This window comes from Nycticebus coucang, chromosome 21, assembly GCF_027406575.1.
Source record: "Nycticebus coucang isolate mNycCou1 chromosome 21, mNycCou1.pri, whole genome shotgun sequence".
NCBI lineage: Eukaryota > Metazoa > Chordata > Mammalia > Primates > Lorisidae > Nycticebus > Nycticebus coucang.
The window spans coordinates 66,591,114-66,612,032 of record NC_069800.1 but is presented as its reverse complement, the minus strand read 5'-3'; the positions used below and the strand labels follow the sequence as shown (position 1 = coordinate 66,612,032).

Genomic DNA, 20,919 nt, shown 5'->3' with positions numbered 1-20,919 from the left:
CAGGCAGTCTGGATGTGACCTGCACCTCTGACTGCAAAGCCAGATTCACAGCACCTTTGGAGCTGAATCAACACTGTGAATGGCCAATGGGAACAGGACAAAGAACAGTGTGAAATTTCACCAGAAACCATAAAGATGAACTTTACGATATAACAAGTGGATATAGTGCAATGTGGGTTCTACACAGGGAATAATCCAATCCTTGAAGTTTCTGAACAGTTCCTTCTTCTCAAAGTGCCAGTAAATTCCTTGTTTGGATCTTACACAGCTACCCAACATTTCTAAAACTGGAATGCCCAGAGTTTAAGGACCAGCCAGGCACACGAATCTGTGGACAAGTAGGACCAGAGACCAGCAGGTCCTCTGGTTTCTGGCTGACAGCCACTGCCCCCTCCCCTGTTCCTCCTCTAGGACACTCCATGCCAGACAATCCTTGGGTGGTCAGCTGCCTTCACTTTCCAAAGTCAGGTGGGAAAATCCTGATTAAAAGATACTGTGATCCACAGGAGGGAGAACACCTCATGTGGGCAAAGCCTGCTGATGTACCCCAGAGGCAAAGTTGCAGCCAGGTGGACACGGCATCTCAAAGCAGGGCTGAAGGCAGCACGGCTCTGCCACTTGTCCCTGGTCACAAAGCTCACACATTCTAGCCCAACACTAGGAGCACCTGGGAACACACAGGCAGCCACTCGCAGCACAGTGAGCAACTGCACCCTCTCAGAGGCTTCCTCTCCATAGCTCAAACACCAGGCCACAGCTCCCACCCAGCCTGTGCAGGAGCTGAGCCCTTCTGCACACAGCTGACAGAAGAGCACACAGTGTGACCTGCATTTATTAGGTCATCAAATCTGAAATGTCAATTTCGAATAAAAAGTGTAGTGCTTCTCCAAGAAGCAATGCAACTGATCACAGTATGTACCTAAACTCCTGGCACCATGCTGCCGTCTTAATAGAAGATCGTTTACGCCAGCAGCAATGAAGCCTGGAGAATGAGTGGTAGTGAAATCTCAAAAAGCATTTTCCACAGCCTTTTGAGAATTGCATGTTTTCCCTTGCAAGAAGTGGTCCAAGGCCTGGAAGGAATAATAGTCAGGTGGTGTGAGGTCTGGTAAATACAGCAGATGACAAGAGTTTCCACATTCAGATCCTACAGTGTGAGCAGGACTGTTTGTGTGACACGTGGTTGAGTACTGTCTTGGAAGAGGAGTGGCCTCTATCGACACCACTCATCCTCATCATTTCATACAGCTGGTTGCAGGAGACATCTGCTATACAGACTGACCAGGTCTCATGAGGCTGCAGTGAATTACACTGGCACTGGACCACACAGGCTTCTGATAAATATTCAGTTTGGGGCTGTGTTTCAGCATTTCACCTTCATCCAGCCGTTATGCCAAACGCTTGCAATTGTTATCAAGAATCCACTTTTCATCATACACAGTAATGAGGTGTAGAAATGGTTCACTTTTATGTCATGACAGCAAAGAAAGACAAGCTTCAAAATGATTTCTCTACTGATGCTCTTGTTTAATTCACGTGGACCCATCTAACCAGGGTCCTTACCTGCTGATTTGTTTCAAATGGTCCAGTCCTGTTGGAATAATAACATCAGACCTTGCTGCTAATTCAGCAAGTTGAGATGGATTTGCTTCCACTACAGCTTCCAGCTCATCATCATCCACCTTGGTCTCAGGTTGCCCATGTGGCTCATTTTCAAACTTAAAATCACCAGAACAAAACTCAAACCACTGACACACTAGGTGTTCATTGGCTACGTCCTTCCTAAATGCTTCATCGATGTTTTGAGCTGTCTGTGCTGCATTAGTTCTACAACGGCACTTATATTAAAAAATAACACAAATTTGCTCTAAAACAAAATTTTAAAGATAAAGTACAAGCCAAAATGTGCCTTTGAAAGAATGAAGATGTATCTTCACGTACACAAAATGAACCAAAACAAAAAAACAAGTGTCAGAGTGACATGTCAGAGAATTCAACTGTCCAACTTAGTACTTAAATAAATCAGACATTGCACACTTAATGACCTAATAAAAACAAAACCATTCAGAGATACTCATTTATCAAGTCCACTGGTCTTCAGTTGTTACTTCTTGTGTTAATTTTTTTGGTTACAGCTGGGTGCAAATGAATCTATAGGCTTCACCTGGTCAATTTTCTTGTGTGTCATGGTCACATTGGACCTATACACCTGGCCTTCCAAACAGGAGACCCCGAAATGCTGCAGATAATCAGAGCACCACATGCCACACACACGCCCAGAGGTGTGGGGATGTGCTTATCACTAGTTAGCCGCAGGCTAACTCCTCAGCCCCTCCTTGTGTCAGTGTGTGGCACAGGCCAATTCACCAGCAATTCACCAGCCACATACTTCATGGCTTCTGGAGAAGGCAAAACTGCTCAGGACACTCTACAGTAGAAGATTCTGCCACAGCTAGCTACCCCAAGGCCCACTCGAACCCTGTATTCTACCTGTACATAAGTAAAAAATCATGAGTGAGGGGCGGTGCCTGTGGCTCAGTGGGTAAGGTGCTGCCCCCATATACCAAGGGTGGCGGGTTTAAACCCAACCCCAGCCAAACTGCAACAACAACAACAACAAAAAATAGCTGGGCAATGTGGCGGGAGCCTGTAGTCCCAGCTACTTGGGAGGCTGAGGCAAGAGAATTGCCTAAGCCCAGGAGTTGGAGGTTGCTGTGAGCTGTGACACCACAGCTCTACAGAGGGTGACAAAGTGAAACTGTTTCTTAAAAAAAAAAAAAAATCATGAGTGAGGATGGCATTCCAAAATTAAGGCAGAATATGTAAGACAGGCAGGTCACACGTCCAAGTACCTGTAGTTCCCACTGAAGCTCTCGGACCTTTACTTGGGAGCTCACACCCAAGTCCTCATGGTGATGCCTACCACCATGAAGACCCACTGCATGCCTCCTGCAAGGGTGAGGGACATGGAAGGAGCAAGGGTAAGCTGACATCCAGAACACCAGGACGTGTCATTGCCATGCAGGGAGTAGTTACGGAAGGCCATCCTCCTAGTCTGTGGTACTGAAAGACACACACTGCATGCCTGGCTGCACTGACGCCACTCCTTGGCCTCAGCACGCCACTGTCATTCCCACATTCTATTAGCGGGCACTGTAGAGCATCCTTCTTAACTGTCCTAAATTGCACAAAGGCACTAAAGTCCCTGAAAGTACAGAAGCCACTCAAGACTGGACACCTGCAGCTATCTCCAGCCACGGGCTCACAGACAGTGGGAACATCTTTGAGCTAAGTGGGCGGCACTGAGGTGCGCTGCAGTATTCCCTCTATTTTTGATATGTTAGGAATTTTCATGAGTTAAAAAAACCTTCAGGCTATTCCAATTCAGCTTAAAATTAAAATCATGTACTGGCTAGCTTGAAAAATTCTATTTCGTTGACAAAAAAGAGACTAGTTTATGAAACGCTGAAGTGCCACGACTCTAGAAAACAGATGACAGATTTCAAACTAAACACACACAAGTACACAGACACACACAACAGAAAAGATCAATGCTGTCAGAGTGGGGACTGAGTAAATCGAAACACGAAGTTGCAAGAAATGGTTTCCTGCTATCCTCCAATTCAATACCAACTTTTTAATAAAAAATGTGTTAGTAATTCTTTGTTCTTATTAAAGAAAAAAGAGCTTTCATATGACCATTCTGAGAAAAACATGAAAACTTTTACTATCAAATTAATAGGAAGCAAAAGCAATCTATCCTTCATTTCTCAGGAGATAGTTCTGGGGTAGGGGAGGGGGATGTGCCTCAATGGTATAAAGAATTACAGAATTAAACATAATGGAAAACCAGAAAGCAGGCTATGATTTTATACAGGATTTCAAATGACTAATGCTGACTACAATTTACAAATAATCAGAAAAAGTAATACATGTATCTGAAATAAAAACATACCTGTTGTAAAAAGTAACATGCGTGTCTCAGAATAAAACATGTCAACAAAGCAAAAATGATTGAAGGCTGATGACAACAGGCAGCTGCGTCGGGCGGGGGTCTGCCAGGCACGCACACCATACGAGGTCCTACTGTGTATTATTCAGCGTCTTCCATCGGCAGGGAGGCAGCCAGACCCTCCATTCGTGACACTATCAGTGAGGTCTTTGTTCACACTGAGACTCAACAATACCAACCCAGAAGGGAACCCATTCCACTGTCCCAAAGATGCCATTGTCTTTATCATAAAATATGTTAAGATACTTTCTCGAACCCTTGGTTCCTCAACTCTCTAAAATTAATAACATACAGAAATAAGAAAATAAAGACATTATATTGCCTTAGAAAAACTGTCCTCAACATAATTTTGTTTACATGTTTTCATATCACATCTTGGCTGGATAGAAGATCTCGGCCTTCTTGAGGCATCAGTGGACTCAGTGTGCAGTTTTCAAGCACACAAGGCCACCGGTCTTCAGTCACACGCCATGGAGACTTTGGTCCCAAACAATGTTCATCTTTTCTAGAACCTGGAAAGCCATATTCAAATAGCAAAAAGTGTTAGTTCCCACTTGCTTTGTAATAATCCCTATGCTTCAGACAGATCCAAACCAGGGGTTATTCCTCATGACGTTGTGCTGTCAGGAACACAGAGTACCAGAATATTCTCAATTTCTTTATTTCAAGGCACTTTCCACCAGAAAGCATAAAAGGAAATAAACTATTCTGTATAAACACAACAGTAACATATAAAACGAGACGATGTAGAAAAACCAAATTATACTGAACATTCATTATCCCGAAGTGGCTTAATTTCGTTTGCTTGCTGCAAAAAGAAGACTGAAAACAGGAGAAGTATGAAAAGTGCTTCCTCAGAAGACCTCCAGCTACCAAGAGATCATGGGAGAAGTGCAGCGTCTCAAACACAGGCAAAGTAAACAAGAGCCCTGAAGTCTCCAGTTGCACAGCCTCTACCCTGCGCTGGGTCTCAGCATTGGTTCATCAAGCTACTCACCGCCTGAACTGGCAAATGAAACACCAACACTGTTTCACAACCATCTAACACTTAGTGCACCGACGGCCCCTGAAGACAAGGCATCCCGTCACTACACATCTCATACCCTGGAGATGGAGAATGTGTCAAATTGATTATATATTAATTGTGCATGTAAATGATCTTATATACACTAGTAATACAATTAGGAATATGCTGAATTATCTGGTGCTGTTCAAAAAATGTGGTTTTATTTCTATCTTTCTCCTAATATTTTTCTTCTAGCATCAGCTATGCTTAACCTATTAATTACCTAAAAATTAAAACTCCCTTTCCCTCTATTTTTCTCTTCAAACCTCAGACAAAATAATCCCGAAGATGTGTGCAGAGACAGCAGGACTCGGACACACCACTCCAAGGGCTCAGGAAGGGGCCATCTTCCAGCACTCGATCCTCATAAAACCAAAGGGGCAGCCTGAAGGGTCGGGTTGGAGGCCAGAGTGATTTCACAAGGACTGTAGCAGTTTACCTCTGTGTCTCTCACTAACTCACAGAGGGCATCTAGGGGAAAGGAAATCCTGCCAGAAGTTCCTCCCACTGAACCACACCAGGCCTCAGTGAGGAGGAGGACACTTCTCTAGCTAGAAGGACAGAGCCACAGACACTAGGTGACCAACATTCAAGGGGCACAAGAGTTAGAGGAGGATGGCCTCACCCCAGTCTGGCCTGGCTGGTGGGCTTTCCCTTGCTACTCAGTAAGTACAGCAGCTCCCCACCTCAGCTGCCAGCAGTGGGAGATGCAGTGGGCCCGCTACCTCCCCACAGGCCTCACTCAGGGGTCAGCAGTTCTGTGCCCTCGCACAAAACCTACTCTCAGCGCTGCTGCACCTGCAGCCCACTGCGACAGATCCAAACACATCTGCACTGAGCTACGCACCACACACTCACTGCCAACTGCACTGACCTGCATAAATCCCACGCCACGCCGAGCTAGCCCTTCCTACCACCAGGACAAGGAACAAGGCTGTGAGCAAACAGAAGAGGGACACTTGCAGAGGAGGCAGACAACAAAAAAGAGAAACCACTCCGCTCACCAGGCTCTGGGCTCCATCCTCTGCCAACAGCCTCGTGCCCCCAAGCAACCCTGCCAGTGGAGGGCTGCCCCCCAGCACACAGACAGGGCCAAGGCATCTTTCTAGCTCCAGGTGCAAAAGCATGCCACTACCATCATCACAGGAGAAAGTACAGTCCAAACCAAAAGGCCATTTGAAGTGATGAACACTGTTTCGAAGTCATTTTGGTCATTCTTGAAATCGAAGAGAAACCTTTATTTTCAAACAAAACTGCCTAGCAGAGAAAGGTCACTGATCCACTGTGAAGGGGTCTCTCACCATGCACAGCACCAAATGTATACTTAAAAAAATTAAAAATCACATAGCCCCACCCCTCACGCATTTCCCCAAGTCACACAACCCACACCAAAAAAGGAAAAACAAATCAAATGCAATACCCTCACACACATTTCAAAGGAGTTATTAAGATTTACAAATTTATATATTCTTTCCTATGAAAAACAAAAAACCAAGGGTAGAGAAAAACTTGTAGAAGCAGCACGACAAGGCTCAGGAGAAGGGGATGACATACTGTATGCCTACAGCCCGCAGAAGGCAAGATCATGACCTGCTCCTTCACGCATTTTGAATGGGAGGCTGGAGTCTAAGCAACGCCCCGACAGCACAGTGCTCCACGGCAAACAAACCCTTCAGCTGCCAAAGGTACCGAGAGCACTGGAAAGGCGAATGGCTGCTTGTCAGATGCTTGCGAATGTACCACGGTGCAGAGTCTACGCCACACTTCCAGAGAGACAGTGTGTTTCACTGTGAGCTTTCCAGAGCTTAAAAAGGCCATTTTTTCCCTTTAAAAAAGGTGCTGGGTCAAAAAAAAGGTATAAGGGGGAAAAAAAGAATATTCTACTGCAGTAAAAATGTGGTCGCAGATAGAGCCAGTGAGTCCTGTGCAAGGCCACACACAGACTCTACTTGGGCTCCTCGATCACACCCTTGCTGAGGTCTGTCATTTTGGGATATTTTACTTTCTTCTGGTCCAGCTCATTCTGAGCCCAAAGTAGTAGTTTTAGTAATTTTGCCAGCTTGGGTGTTGACTCTCGATTTTCATAATCTAGGACAGCTTGATTAACTTCACTCCACACCTAGAAAATAAACACATCCGATAAAAATAACCACACACAGAGAACACCAGCTAAAGAGTCTGTTAATAAATGTATTTTATACCATTTTTACACAAGAAGATTATTTATTTAAACAAACATTAAGCCCTTAACTGTGAGGCACTATCAGGTGTTAAACACACAAGCCTGGCTGAGGGGAGCTTACAGGCTGGAGGGCAAATCCATGGGCATCAATGGCGGTTAAGTGAGAGTGAGGCTCTCATGCCAGGGACTGCAGGAGAGAAAAGGCCAGTGCAGCAGGCAATACAAGCCCCTCCCAATAAGCCCCAAGAAAACATCTCAAGCGGACTTTCAAGGATGGGCAGTGCTGCCAGTACAGGGCAAGATAGAGCCCCAGAAGAGGAGCCAGCCAGGACTGGAAGCAGGGGAAAGAGAGATCTGGGCCTGGGAAGCCATAAACTAGAATGTTGGGGAAGACACTAAAGTAGCAGCATGAGAAACATTTTAGAATAAGGGATTTTAAATTAAAAATACTTAGGGCGGCGCCTGTGGCTCAGTGAGTAGGGCGCCGGCCCCATATGCCGAGGGTGGCGGGTTCAAACCCAGCCCCGGCCAAATTGCAACAAAAAATAGCCGGGCGTTGTGGCAGGCGCCTGTAGTCCCAGCTGCTCGGGAGGCTGAGGCAAGAGAATCATGTAAGCCCAAGAGTTAGAGGTTGCTGTGAGCTGTGTGATGCCACGGCACTCTACCTGAGGGCGGTATGTGAGACTCTGTCTCTACAAAAAAAAAAAAAAAATTAAAAATACTTAGGACAACTGTTTCTAAGAGTCTCCAAATAAACTGGAAGAAGATTAAGTAACAAAAATCAGCAAAGGGGGTTGAATATTCTAGCCCCTCAAAACTCTACTGCTCCTAGTTCGATAAGATAAAAAGACGAAAACTTAGGGAAGAACCACTAACACACCATAGTATCCAGTGCCCAGATGTCAGTGCTCTTACCACAAAGCAGCACAAGCACCACGTCTGTGAGCCCCTCTGTGCACACATGGAGGGGGGGACGGCCCCGCACTCTACCTTCTGCCTTTGCATCATATGAAGGAGGTCTCCGAAGGGCGACTCCTCAGGGCTGTCGAAGGCCAGCAGGGCCAGCGTGCGTTCCATCTCTGTCAGGCACTCCCTGCTCTCCTCGCCCTGCTCCGCCAGCTGCGTCTGCGCAAACTCCAGTGCTGCCTCTGTCTCACGTTGGCGGATCAGCTCTATCAAATGCTGTTGCTGGTCCGTGGCAAAGACAGACAGGCTTAACTCACACATCCCAGCCATTGACAGTGACCTGGAACTTGGTCTTAGTTAAAGTGGGGCTCAGAAAGATGTTTCAACATCTATAAGTTATTAAATATGCATTTTATAAGCAAAAAACAGCTTCCAAAATACATAAAATAGATTATTTACTCAAATCCCTTCCCCACAAAAAAACAATAGTTTATTAATTTGAATCAGCCTAGTTACTTCTGAATCACTTCAAATATCCCAAAACCAGACTACCTAAAACTTACCTGCAAATGGAAGTAAAGGTACCGGTTTGTGTCCAAGAGCTCTGGGTGGAGGCTGTTGATCAGCGCGATGGCCTCCTGGATCTGACCTTTCAGTATCATCTCCCGGATCTTGATCCTCTCGTCAAGTGTTTCTAGATCCACACTGGGTTCAATCCCAGATTCCATTCGAAACTTCTCTGCTGCTTCCTTAAAACCTTCTGAAAATGAATACCATCTTCACTGCTAGGAAAGTTAGCAAAGAATTAACGCAAAGACTTTCTATCTCTAGAAAGGCCGGCTGCCTAGATTGTATCACAGGGACCACACCTTCTTAGGACTTGGTATTAATAATAGCTTTGTGATTTACATGTTATACCCTCAAAATACAGAAAACGAGAACTTCAGTATACCTCACTCTTTTCCACCAGACACAAAACTGTATTCCATCAGTTGAAGAGGTGAGAATGGCTGCCAGCCTACTGTGCTGCTGTGGGCTCCTCTGAGGGCCAGATGCTGAGAGCGATGCTACTGCCAGGTGAGCCAGACATGCTGGCTCCTCACCCCCAGTGTGGCTGCGCCTCAAGTGGGGGGGGGCTTTACCTGTGCTGACTGCTCAGTGTCAGCCTGCAATTACTTCCCACATCAAAGCCAGGTGTATGCTTCTCCCTTCCACAACTATAGGCCTAGATTTCCTCATCACCTTCAAAAAACTTTTTAACAGAGATGAATGTGGGTGGAAGGGGAAACTGACTATCAGGAGGGAGACCAACTTTTCATTTTATGCCTTTTGAAAACATCTGGATTTTCTTACCATACACAGCCCTCTCCTCCTCCTCCCCTATGTCAAGAAGGGTTTGCGTACCCCCTCCTGAGTGGGGCGCACTTCTAAGAACAGGCAGGAATACTTTACCAGACTGGCCAGGAGAGTACAATTGTCTGGGCTTCAAAGGTACTTTAGAATAATCTTAATTATTTGGATTATCTAGCTATACAACTGTCAAAGGAACTGGTTTTGGCGATGATCGCCTCCTCTCCAGAAAAGGTATCTTTAACACAAGAGCTTACAAATTTGTCAAATTAGCATGTGCTTTTATAATGTCTAAACACAACTTTACCACCAAGCTTTAGTGGTCAAGTGCTATTCGTTTAGACAAAAAAGGAGAATTATGTTTAAGCAGTAGCATCATTACTCAAGCCATTACCTGTGACCAGGTAGTTCATGATGAGACGATTCATGTCTGCTCGCTGGACATGTAAGTTATTAAGCTTCTCCATCCACTCATCTTTTGTGATTTCATCGGGTTTTTCTGCATAACTCATTCTGATTTATTTCTAAAGGAAAAAAATAATAGCTGATGGAAGTATTCAGATTCTCCACTGGAGAGTTATCTCCAGATAACGGAAAATGTGAAAGTTACCTACCTAAATGTTCATTCAGCAGTAGCATGAACAAAGGAACTGTGGCATACAGATCCCAAACCCTTAGGCAGACAGATGTGCTTTAGAATTCAAAAGGTTTCAGACTGTATAAAGATTATATGGCACAATATAATAGCCTTTACTGGGGTCTGAGGCAGCACCACATAATCAAACACTGTGTGAGATGTGTGAGTATTCATACTAAGTAGAACAGAGACTATTAAACTTTACTAGTTAAGATACTGCTACCAAGTATGTTGGACACAAAATAAAAAACTTTTGGTCTCAGAAATACCTGTGTTTTAGCATATGATCACATATGTACACAACAGAATTTGTGAAAGTAAATGAACCCACATAATCACACTGTTTCATCCACAAACAATACTGAATGGAAAAAACAAGCTGCAGCACAGGCCACATGCTTTAAGTTATAAACAGAACTGAAAAAACCATTTCATGTTGTTTTTTTTTTCCTTTTTGAGACAGTTTCACTATGTTGACCTCGTTAGAGTACTGTAGCGTCACAGCTCACAGCAATCTCAAACTCTTGGGCTTAAGCGATTCTCCTGCATCAGCCTCCCAAGTAGCTGGGACTACAGGTACCAGCCACAACACCCGGCTATTTTTTGGTTGCAGTTGTTCTTGTTGATTGGCAGGCCTGGGCTGGGTTTGAACCCGCCAGCTCCAGTTTATGTGGCTGGCGCCCTAGCCGCTGAGCTACAAGCAACAAACCCTTATTTTGTTTTTTTAAATAAGGTCAGGGGGTGGATATCTGTGGGAGGGGCAGATGGCTTGGGCCAGAGAGGCAGCTCTCCCAGCTCTGGAAACAATAGGAGGGTCCTGAAATGGGTGTTGAGTATACCACTGTCTACCTTGCTTTTATCCCTCATCCCTGACATATAACATCACAAAACAAGGTATGTACCAAACTGCTCCAATCAATTAAAAAATTAAGAGATGGTCCTGGTTTTCCCAGCTGCCAATGTGATGGATGTAACGTGCTGAACCCAAGTCTAATAAAGAGACAGCAGAGCAAGAGAGTATGGTGACAGACAAGACAGAGAAGGCACGGCCAGACCAAGATGCTCTGGCCAGAGTCAAAGGTTGCTGCTGGACTGAACATGAAGGGACCACACACACACACACACACACACACACACACACAAAGTGAAGAACTAAGGATGGTCAGAGGTTTCATTTGTGAGAGGCCTTGGGGTGTGGGGCCACAAATAAGGAAAGAGTGGGAGGGGAACAGGTTTGAGGAGCAGGGTGTGTGAGAGGACTACCAGACATGTAGCCGGGGCAGTCACACAGGCATCTGGATGACAGATCCTAAGTTCTGAGCTGGAAACATTAGCTACAGAAATATCCGGGGTGGGAGGGAGATATTTAAAGCCAAGAGTTCAGCAATGATCGCTCAGGGAAAGTGTACACAGGGAATGTGAAGGGGGCACATGAGTTTCTTGGAAATGCAGCAGGGATGCAAGCACCACCAGATACTTGCTGTGGACCAGCAGGTGCGTGTGCGTAAAACCAAGAGATGTCGTCAAACACCCATCGCCGGTAGCTACAGTCAAGTGCAAAGCTACAGTCAACTTCAAATCTTATGAAGACCAAACAGTCATTCACAAGAAGTAAAGGTGACCCAGGACCAGTCAGCAGACACTCCCTAGTGCCATTACCAGGCGGTGAGCGCCACGATCAAAAGTAACAACTTAGGAGAACTGGCTTATGCTGTTTCAAACTTCAGTAGTCAAACATGCAGCAGAAAAAATACCCTAAATTCTGAAGGCCACCACCACTTGCTTTCCATGCAACAATTTACGTCCTCACCAGTTTCTGCTCTAAAGCAGAAGATTCCTATTCAAAGACAAGCATCGTCCTCCTCTCGGGGACGAACGTCTGGAGTTTCCCTAACTACCGCGATTCCACTCGGCCACCTCTGACGCTAGAGTTCGCTTCACACGCGTCCCTTTCGAGGCTAAGAATCCAACCAACGCCAAGGCACAAGACCCGAGGCGCCAGCTCGGCTTGACTCGAGAATCCACGGGGCGCCGCCGCCACCCCGGGAGACCACGAGCGGAAACTCCAACACCTGCTCACACCTTTGACCCTCAGCACCCCGCAGGGTGGGCCCGCCTGGGGCTGTCCTCTTGGGCGGGGCGCACTCTGGAGCCGCTAAAGTGTCCGCCCGGCTCCTCGCCCCGGCCCCCACCGCCCGGCCCGGCCGCCTGGGCCCGCAGCGGCCATCTTACCGTGCGGATCCCGCCTCCCGCGCTGCGCGGACTGGGCGGTGGCGGCTCCGCGGCCGCTCCCGGAGCAGGGAGGAGCGGCGGTGGCGACGGGGACGCCCGGTTGGAAGTAGGCGGTGGCGGAGGCCGCGGCGGAAGCGGGGGCGGGGAGCAGGAGGGCAGACACACGGGCTGCCGCCCCCTCAGCACCTCTCGCGAGATTGTGAGATCGCAAGCTGACAAGCCAATGAACCTGTCCCGGGAGGGCTGGGCGGGTGTGCGGGCTACCGGAAGTTCGGAATTCCACTTCCGTCCCTGCGCGTAGCTCCCTCCGCGGCGCGCTCGTTCTACGGGTGGCGCGAGAGTCAAAAGGCGTCAGTCTCTTCTGGGTAAGATGGCCGCCGCGGAGGCGTAGGAGAGTGGAATCTTCGTGCCGGGATCGCGACGTCAGGACTGAATTTCGGAGGCGAAGGTCCCAGGTCTTTTCTCGTTTGTGTGAGACCAGAGTTGCTGGGGTGGGGCGGGCAAAAGGCGCCGGGTGCCCGTGGCCGCCCCTGAGACGAGGCGGGAGTCTCCTTCCTAGAGGCGGCCTGTCGAGGCTCGCGTCCCTGAGGCCCAGGGAGAGGCCGGGGCCGGGCGGGCGGGACCTCGCCTTTCCTTTTGTGGAAGGGACTTCCAGGGGCTTACTCCGTGAGGGTTAGGGGCGCGTCCTCACTCGACGCCAGCTGGGAAATCGGAGGGGCCGCCCTCCGCGCGCCTCCGGGACGCGACCCCGGGAGCGTGGGCAGCACCGAGGGGCCGCCGGCCGTGGGCTGGGTCGGTGGCACGCGGTGGACCCTGAGAGCGGCTCGGCGGGCACAAATGGACATTTGCGTGTTTCTTTGTTTATGTTGTCTACTCAGGATTAATGCAAACACCTATTTTCTCTGGTTCTTGTGAGACCTCTGCAGGGTCTGGATTCTACGTTGCTGGGGAGTAACGCTGAAAGATTGGATAGTTGATGGAGCTTTAGGAAGAAGTGATAGAGTCGGGGTGGGGGGTTTCATTGGGTGTGAAACTCACAGAACGGCTTTCTGAAAGTCAAGGGTGAGATGGTTTCCTCTGGTTGATTAAAGGTGAATCGAACAGTGTGAAGGCAGCGTCGGACTTTTCCTCACAGAAAGCAAGTCCAGGCGGGCAAGTAGGTTGCACGGTGACGACTGGATGCGGACATTTTCTCATAATGGGAAGAGCAAAATCCGCAGGACCAAAGTTTGACACACATCTGCTTTAACAGTCAGATGCAGCACACGCCCTTAATTCCTTCCCGTTTACAACTACTTAATCCTACGGGGAAGCAGTTTTTAGATGTCAACGAAAAAGTGTGCAAGGGGACACAGGAGCAAGGCTCGAGCGCTAGGCCCTAATGAGCGAGCGTTTCAGTCCGGAGAGACTTCATTGGTCCCGGGTCAGTGCCCCTCCTCCGCAGTCAACCAGTCCCCTGGTCTACTTGCTCCATCCCCTTGATCCAGTCTGGAAATTGCCTCCTTTCTGTTATTTCCCGGCCTCTTCGGCCATAATATGGAGGTCATCCGCTTGGCTTTTTGGATTGCCAGGATGTTCTCCTAACTCATGCCCTCCCAGAGGTCCTGCCAGCTCCTCTCTGAAACCCACACAGCAGACAGGGTGATCCCTCCCAAAGCCATTTCTTGTTACCTCTTTTCTCCTCTTAATACACTTTGGGGACTCCCCAGTTGTCTATGTGAAGTTAGCATAGTGAAGTCACCATTCCTGAAGGGACCCTCTGCCCCAGCCATCCCACTGTGTCACCACACTCTTACCTCTTGGCTCTCACAAGCTGGGTCCTGTGTGTAAAAGACTTGCCTGGGCTACCTCGTCACCTACTCAACAGAGGTGTGGCCTTGTTGGGGAAATCTTCCCTAAACAAAGTTGGATTGAGTGCCTCTCCTGTATGCTTACAAGGTATCTAGAGTTGTCCCTTTGTAGCTCTCAGTACACTCTTCCAAGTTGGTGATGCCTGATAAGATGGCATGATTCATTAAAAGTGTAAGCTTCACGAGGGCTAGGACATGCCTGATTAGTACAAGTTTGATAAATACTTGCTGAGCAGATGAGAGAATGAGTGAATGATAAGACCTTAGCTAAAAGCAGTAATAGCAAAAATAGAAAAGGGCAGATTGTCAAGAGGGAAAGAGCAGTCCTTGGTGACTGATAAGTTTGTAGGAGCTAAGGGAGGTGAGTCCAGAATGAGCTCAGGTGTCTGCCTGCCTGATTAACTGGTGACATCACTGGGGATGATCCTAACAAAGATGCAGCAGAGGAAGGGAAAGGTGGTGGCTACATTGTGTGCCCTGCTGAACTGAGGTGCCTGTCGGTGCACCTGTGGCTTAAGGGAAGATGAAGGCTGAAATGAAGAGTTGATTGATGCAATCTGTTCAGAGAAAGGATGGAGAGGTGATGGAGGTGGATTAAGTTTGACACCATTTGACAGTTAACTGACGGAGCAAGAAGTTGAGAGACATGGTGGGAGTGGAAACATTGAGTTGTGGTGAGACAGCTAGTGTATCTAAGGCTTTCAGAAGCAAGTAGAGCCACACAGCCAACGTGCAGAGAAGTGAGCAGTGAGCGAGATTCCACCAGACCCTGAAGCAACAAGCGAGGTGGCTGAGGAATGGTAGGGAGTGTCAAGTGGAATATCCAGGCTCCCTGCTCTTGCCTTTGGGTTATTTTTCCCCCCATATTAATATGAGGATACAAACCATTAGGTTACAGTGTTTGTATTTGTTAGGTAAGGTCCCTGTTGTAGCTGTGCTCCTCACCCGGGAGTGGTGCCATATAACCTTACATCGTGCCTGTTTAGTGAGAGCACACTAAGTCCCTTAGGATTTGTAAGACAAGCCCATTGTCTGAATAGGGAACACCAGAGAAGAGCCTAGATTGGGGGGGGGGGGCAGAAGTCATGAGCTTGTTTTTTTCTTTTCTTTTTCTTTGCTTGGGTTATTTTTGAGATAGCCTCTGAAGCATCCAAATGGAGATGCCAGGGGAGCGAGTGAATGGATGGACCTAGATCCAGGCACAGATAAAGGTGACCACTGCTTGGTGGGCGTGAGGCTTCCCTGTGTAGGGAGGGAAGATGGAGGACAACCCAGCCAGAGCCCTGTAAACACCAGCATGCTGTGTCACCAAGGGTGTGGGGCAGTGACCAAGCTGACCAGTATTTCAGCTCGGGGGTTCATTAACTGGGGGTTCATCAAGCTTCCTGATAGGAAAAGGCTGAGCCTATGGATGAGGGAAGCCTCTGGCCTGACCTCACAGTTGGCCACAGGCAGCAGCCAGGTGCTCAGAGCTTCTGTCCTTCTGCAAGGGAGGGAAGTGGCTTTGAACTTGATAAGTTGTTTCTTTTTGAAAGAGTAACAGTTATTTAAAAGAGAGGTGCTAAAGGTATGTTAGTTTTAAAACATTAATGAGTTTTTACAAAGGGGAAAAACATTTTGAGAACAAAATAGAGTGCTTCCTGCCCAAATCGTAGAATGTTCAAAAACTGGGGTAACAGCCCTATTTTCACAAAGCTCCATTATTTCTGTGGATGTTTTTGTTTTATTCTCAAAACCCCAAAGCATAAAATCACCCCCCCCCCGCCATACTGGAGCCCTTTGGCTTTCAAAGAAATTTGTTAAAACCTAATTTTTCAGTATAATTTATAAACCCATTAGTTGTTGCTACTCAGAATCATTAACATAAGTAGATAGAAAATACTTAGACTTCAGTTTTCATAGACTTAGACTTAGTTTTTTATGGAACTTAAAAAAAAATTCTTTGGGAAGATGTTAGAAAGAGTAAAGATTTTTTTTTTTTTTTCTTTTTTTGAAACAGAGTCTTAACTCTGTTGCCTGGGCTAGAGTGCAGTGGTATCAGCCCAGCTCACAGCAACCTCAAACTTCTGGGCTCTAGTGATCCTCCTGCCTCAGCCCCCAGAGTAGCTGGGACTACAGGTGTCCACCATAGCACCCAGCTAATTTTTCTATTTTTAGTAGAAACAGGGTCTCACTCTCTTGCCCAAGCTGGTCTCCAACTCTTGAGCTGAAGCAATTCTCCTGCCTCAGCCTCTCAGAGTGCTAGTTACAGGCATGAGCCTATAACATGTGCCCAGTATGTTTTATTTACCTTTCTAGATTATACCACTAAATTAGAATTCACTGGATATCTTAACTTTGGTTGTGTAAGAGCAATATTTTTCTTGATTTTCTTCTATTTTTTATAGACTGCTGAGGTTAAGAGGTAAACTGTCTCCAAATACTGTTAATGGAAACAAATTGTGGGAGGTTATGCAGTCTTGCCCTTGCAGGCCAGTAGGAGAGTCTACACAGACACTGTTGTTTTGAGTAGCAATGTACTGTCTGTGTACTAGTTCATATTGAGTTTAATTATGCCCTTCAGACCTGGCTACCCAGGATTTGATAGGCATTTGCTAGCTTAGGATTTGACCTTTTGTTTTTATTTAAATGAACAAAAATATATAAATTATGTGTACAAGCATGTAACATGTCTGTGTCTTCTGGACTGTAGCCATGATGGAGTGTCTGGAAGGCAGGTGTGCTGGATGAGGTAATGCTGAGGCTGCTGTTGATTTTTTGTTTTTTACTTAAAACCCTTTTATTTTTTAAATGGTTTTCTGTTGGAAGGAGAGACTATTGTGTGTCTGATTTTTCATTTCTCTGCAAAACCATAAAAGGCAACATTCTAGACCTCCCACCTCTTTAGTCAGATTTGTGTGAAACTTAAAGATTCTGGCATTGGAAGGGTAATTTATGGGTATAGATTTTGCTGAAATTTAGATTAAAACTAAAGTTCCCATTTGGGTATCCTTTGGAAACTGCTAATAGCTCAGCCTCTGGTATTTCCTTCGAAGATGTTCTTTTTTCAATTATACCATTTTCTTTTTGAGAAACAGGTAAGAACTGTAATTGATTTACATAGTATTTCTATTCTGGACAGACTCTAATTCTGCAAGGTTAGTATTTAAAAAAGTTTTTTTTTTTTTTTTTAATTCAAAAAATCTTTAACTTTTAAAGCATTTTCATTTAAGAAAAAATATCTTAGGGGCGCCGGCCCCATCTGCCAGAAGTGGCAGGTTCAGACTTGGCTCCGGCCAAAAGCTGCAAAATAAATAAATAAAATTAAAAAATATCTTAAACTGTATTCTAGCCTCCCTCTCTCCCCTAAGGCCCTACGCCCTAGGCCCTGGAGGGCTCTAGGCTGGAGGGGGTGGTGGGGGAGGAGACTGACACATCTCTTCATCTTCCTCATGCTTACCAGCAAGTTGGTACTCGGCTTGCGAGTTTGTTTTCCCCTTTTTCTGTTATATATTATTATATATTTTGTGGTATTACCCTATAAGCGTAAGTGACCTATTTGGGCATCACTGGTTTACTCTTAAACTGTTTTTCTGTCAAAATCTGTGAAAGGCATTAGTTTTTGGCTTTCTTATTTGATGTGTTCCTCTAAAAGTGGTTAAGAGATAAAACGAATCAGATCAGAAATATAGTTTTAATGCTTTGTATAAAGTAAAATATTTCTTCTGAGATTGGCTTTACTTTTCATTGAACTCAAAGGGAAACTTAAAGACGTCTGAATGTAACAAACATTCTCAGAGGCAGGAGTAATACATATAGTTCTGTATTGTGTGAGTGATTATTTAGATAAAACAACGAATTTTATTATTGTAGGGGATATAGCTCATTCTTTGTCTAAAGAGCTCTGGGAAATGGTAAGACTGAGAATAATATAGAGTCAGTGCCCTATCTCATGCAGGTGTTTCTGCCCCATTTTTGTGTATTGGTATGTACTGTCATAGGCTTGGAGCTTTGTCTGGAGTAACTTAGGCTCAAGTGACCAAACAGCCATCCTTTGTTACTTTTCTCATTACTATAAAAGTTAGTTGTAGCATACGTTGATAATGTGTTCAGCTGAAACATAGGTTGATAATGTTCAAATGATAAGACCCTATTCTTAATGCCAGCTACAAAAATTCAGCATGGATGAATTATTTGGTATAGCATTACTGGAAGTGACTCCCTTTTCCCAGCTTAGCGCTCTCCCCTTTCCCTATTTTAAATCCTTTGTCTAAAAGAAAATTGGTGTGAGTCTCATTTGCTACTTTGAACACCCCATCACACAACTGACTTCCTGTAAGTTTGGGGGGGTTGAAGCAGAAAGTTGAACTTCAGATCCTAAGTTTTTCCTTGAGTTGTTGTTGTTTGTTGGGCTTTCTGGCCTTTTTCCATCCTGCTGGTTGCCGGTGACCTTCCCACTGTCCTCTGGGCTCTGCTGTTGGCTGTCTCTGAACAGCGACAACTTCTTTCAGCCAGAGGTGTGGTGCAGTTGCCTTTCTCTTGGGGCTGCTCCTTAGCAGGTGTAGCATGTGCCCTGCTGGGGCCAAGGTCTAGTTACCCTTAGTAACCAAGACTAGTGCTTCACTCTGTGGTTTGGTGGTAATAGCCAATTTGATCTTGAAACCTTTCATCATTGGTAAGTTGATGTACTGTGCAAAATTTATCTGAAGTTAACTGTTAAATTAGTTGGCCGTATGCAATGTAAAAGTAATGAAAATCCACTTTCTCAAAAGACATGCATACGGTGGTTGAAGCTTTTGTTAGCAATAAGATGCTAGATTTATTTTTTTCTGGGAATCTACTTTCTGTCCCTGGAGAATGGGGCATTGTGTTTTATAATTAACCTTTTTGTTCCACAAGTAGTTGGGGCTGTGCTTCGGAGAATGCCAGGCACCTGGGCTTCAGGAACGTAGTGGGAAGCCAAAAAGGGGTCCCCGCTGTGACCGAGGGTCTTACCCTGCGGGGGGCATAGGGGTCGGGGGACTGGGCGGGACAGCTCAGAACGCAGAGGGAGGGTTTCCACCCCCGACCGCGCACATCTGCACCGTCTTTCCCCCCGCACTGCCTCCCCCTTTCTTCCTCCTCCTCTGCCCACGCTTGCTGCAGGCGGGTCTGAGTAGCCAGGAGGTGGAGCCCTGCTGCAGTCGCCGCTGCCTGTCCCAAGTTCTGGAAGAATCTTTGGGGGGCTCCCTCAGCGCTCGAGGCCTTGGCGGAGGCCGGGTGTCGCCAGCGCCCTCCTCTCTCCCACTGCGGCCTCCCCTCTGTGCCCTTCCCCCTTGTCCATCCCCCAGCCTTTTTCGAGGCCCTTGGGGGTGGGGCTGCACCTGAATTCCAAGAGAGGGCAAAGACCAAGGTGTCCAGCGAGGACTTCAGGGGTTCACGTTGTCCTAAGAGAATGTGCAGAATCTTCCCTTTCACGGGATTGCAGTTAAACCAAAATAAAACGGGCTTCCAGCTTGAGTATTTTTGTCATAGTACCTTCATTTGGGGATCACAGTTTTCTGCTCGGCACCTTGAGTCCAACGAAGGGGGTAAACACGGAAATCTCCTTTTGAAAGAATTGCTTAGTTTTTCAGATTCCACGTGTGTAAACTTCCCCTAAACTTTCTCCATGGGTGGGGGTAGCAGAAACTGGTGTCTACCCAGTAGTAGTTTTTCCCCAGGGACCACCTATTAAGCTTCCCTGTAGAGCACTCTAGGCCCTTTTCTGCTTTCCCAAAGACATCCTGTTGTAAATCGGTGCTACCTGTGGAGCTTTGTTTATGGATTGGGGATATTTAGGTAAGAATTTCTTTCTTTTTTTTTTTTTTTTTGAGACGGAGTCTCACTCTGTCACTCTTGATAAAGTGCTTTGGAGTCACAGCTCACAGCAACCTCAAACTCTTGGGCTTGAGCGATTCTCTTGCCTCAGCCTCCCAAGTAGCTGGGGACTACAGGCACCTGCCACAATGCCTGGCTATTTTTTAGTTGTAGTCGTTGTTTAGCTGGTCTGGGCTGGATTTGAACCCGCCAGCTTTGGTGTATGTGGCTGGCACTGAGTCTTTTTTTTTTTTTTTTCTTTAGATGTGGGCTCACTTTGTTGCCCGGGCTAGAGTGCAGAGTACTCATGAACACACCTCACTACAGTATAATAGTGGGCTCAAGTGATCCTCCCACTTCAGCCTCCCAGGAATGTACGATTTGTTCTGTAGAATTTGGGTTCACTCACAAGGCCACACTCAAAGATCCAGCAGATCCTCACTCCTGATTCTAGGACTAAGGGTTTGTGCCACCACACCTAGCTGATTTTATTTTTTGTAGAGCTGTCGTTTTGCTGTGTTACCCAAGCTATTCTTGAACTCCATGCCTCAAGCAATTCTGCCTCAGTCTCCCACAGTGCTGAGATTACAGGCCTGAACCATAGCCCTGGCCGGAAGTAAACTAGAAGGAAGTACTTTGGTAGTAAAGTAATAACAGTAACTTCCAAATTTACTGTTAAACATGAGGAGGGGGTGTGTAGCAATTTGTAGGAGTGACAGCAATTAAACTGAACTGGGACAGAGCACTGACATCAACTGTCACCTTTTAAGTAGAGGAGCCATGTCTCCAAAGCAGAGCCACTGTGGGGGTGGAGAGTGCACCCTGCCCAGTGGAGCCAGTGGCCATGGCTCCTGGAGAGTAGAATGG

At 46.4% G+C, this 20,919-nt stretch overlaps 2 protein-coding genes across 3 annotated transcripts in view; one reads left to right on the top strand and one right to left on the bottom strand.

Moving 5' to 3' along the window:
* Positions 1 to 3,619: 3,619 nt before the first annotated feature.
* Positions 3,620 to 12,571, bottom strand: GID8 (GID complex subunit 8 homolog). Its single transcript, XM_053573418.1, has 5 exons — positions 12,386 to 12,571; positions 9,911 to 10,040; positions 8,730 to 8,926; positions 8,251 to 8,448; positions 3,620 to 7,197 (listed from the first exon to the last, which is right to left on the bottom strand). Exons 2-5 carry the CDS (start codon positions 10,026 to 10,028, stop codon positions 7,024 to 7,026), a joined length of 687 nt encoding a protein of 228 aa, XP_053429393.1. The 5' UTR covers positions 10,029 to 10,040; positions 12,386 to 12,571; the 3' UTR covers positions 3,620 to 7,023.
* Positions 12,572 to 12,694: 123 nt separating this feature from the next.
* Positions 12,695 to 20,919, top strand: part of DIDO1 (death inducer-obliterator 1) — a 57,268-nt gene continuing 49,043 nt past the window's right edge. Inside the window, exon 1 of one of the 2 annotated variants that reach the window (XM_053573414.1) lies at positions 12,695 to 12,833. The gene's annotated coding sequence lies outside the window, so the exon portion shown is untranslated. Of the gene's footprint in view, positions 12,841 to 20,919 lie in introns of both variants that reach the window. The other variant, XM_053573415.1, reaches the window with a different exon arrangement.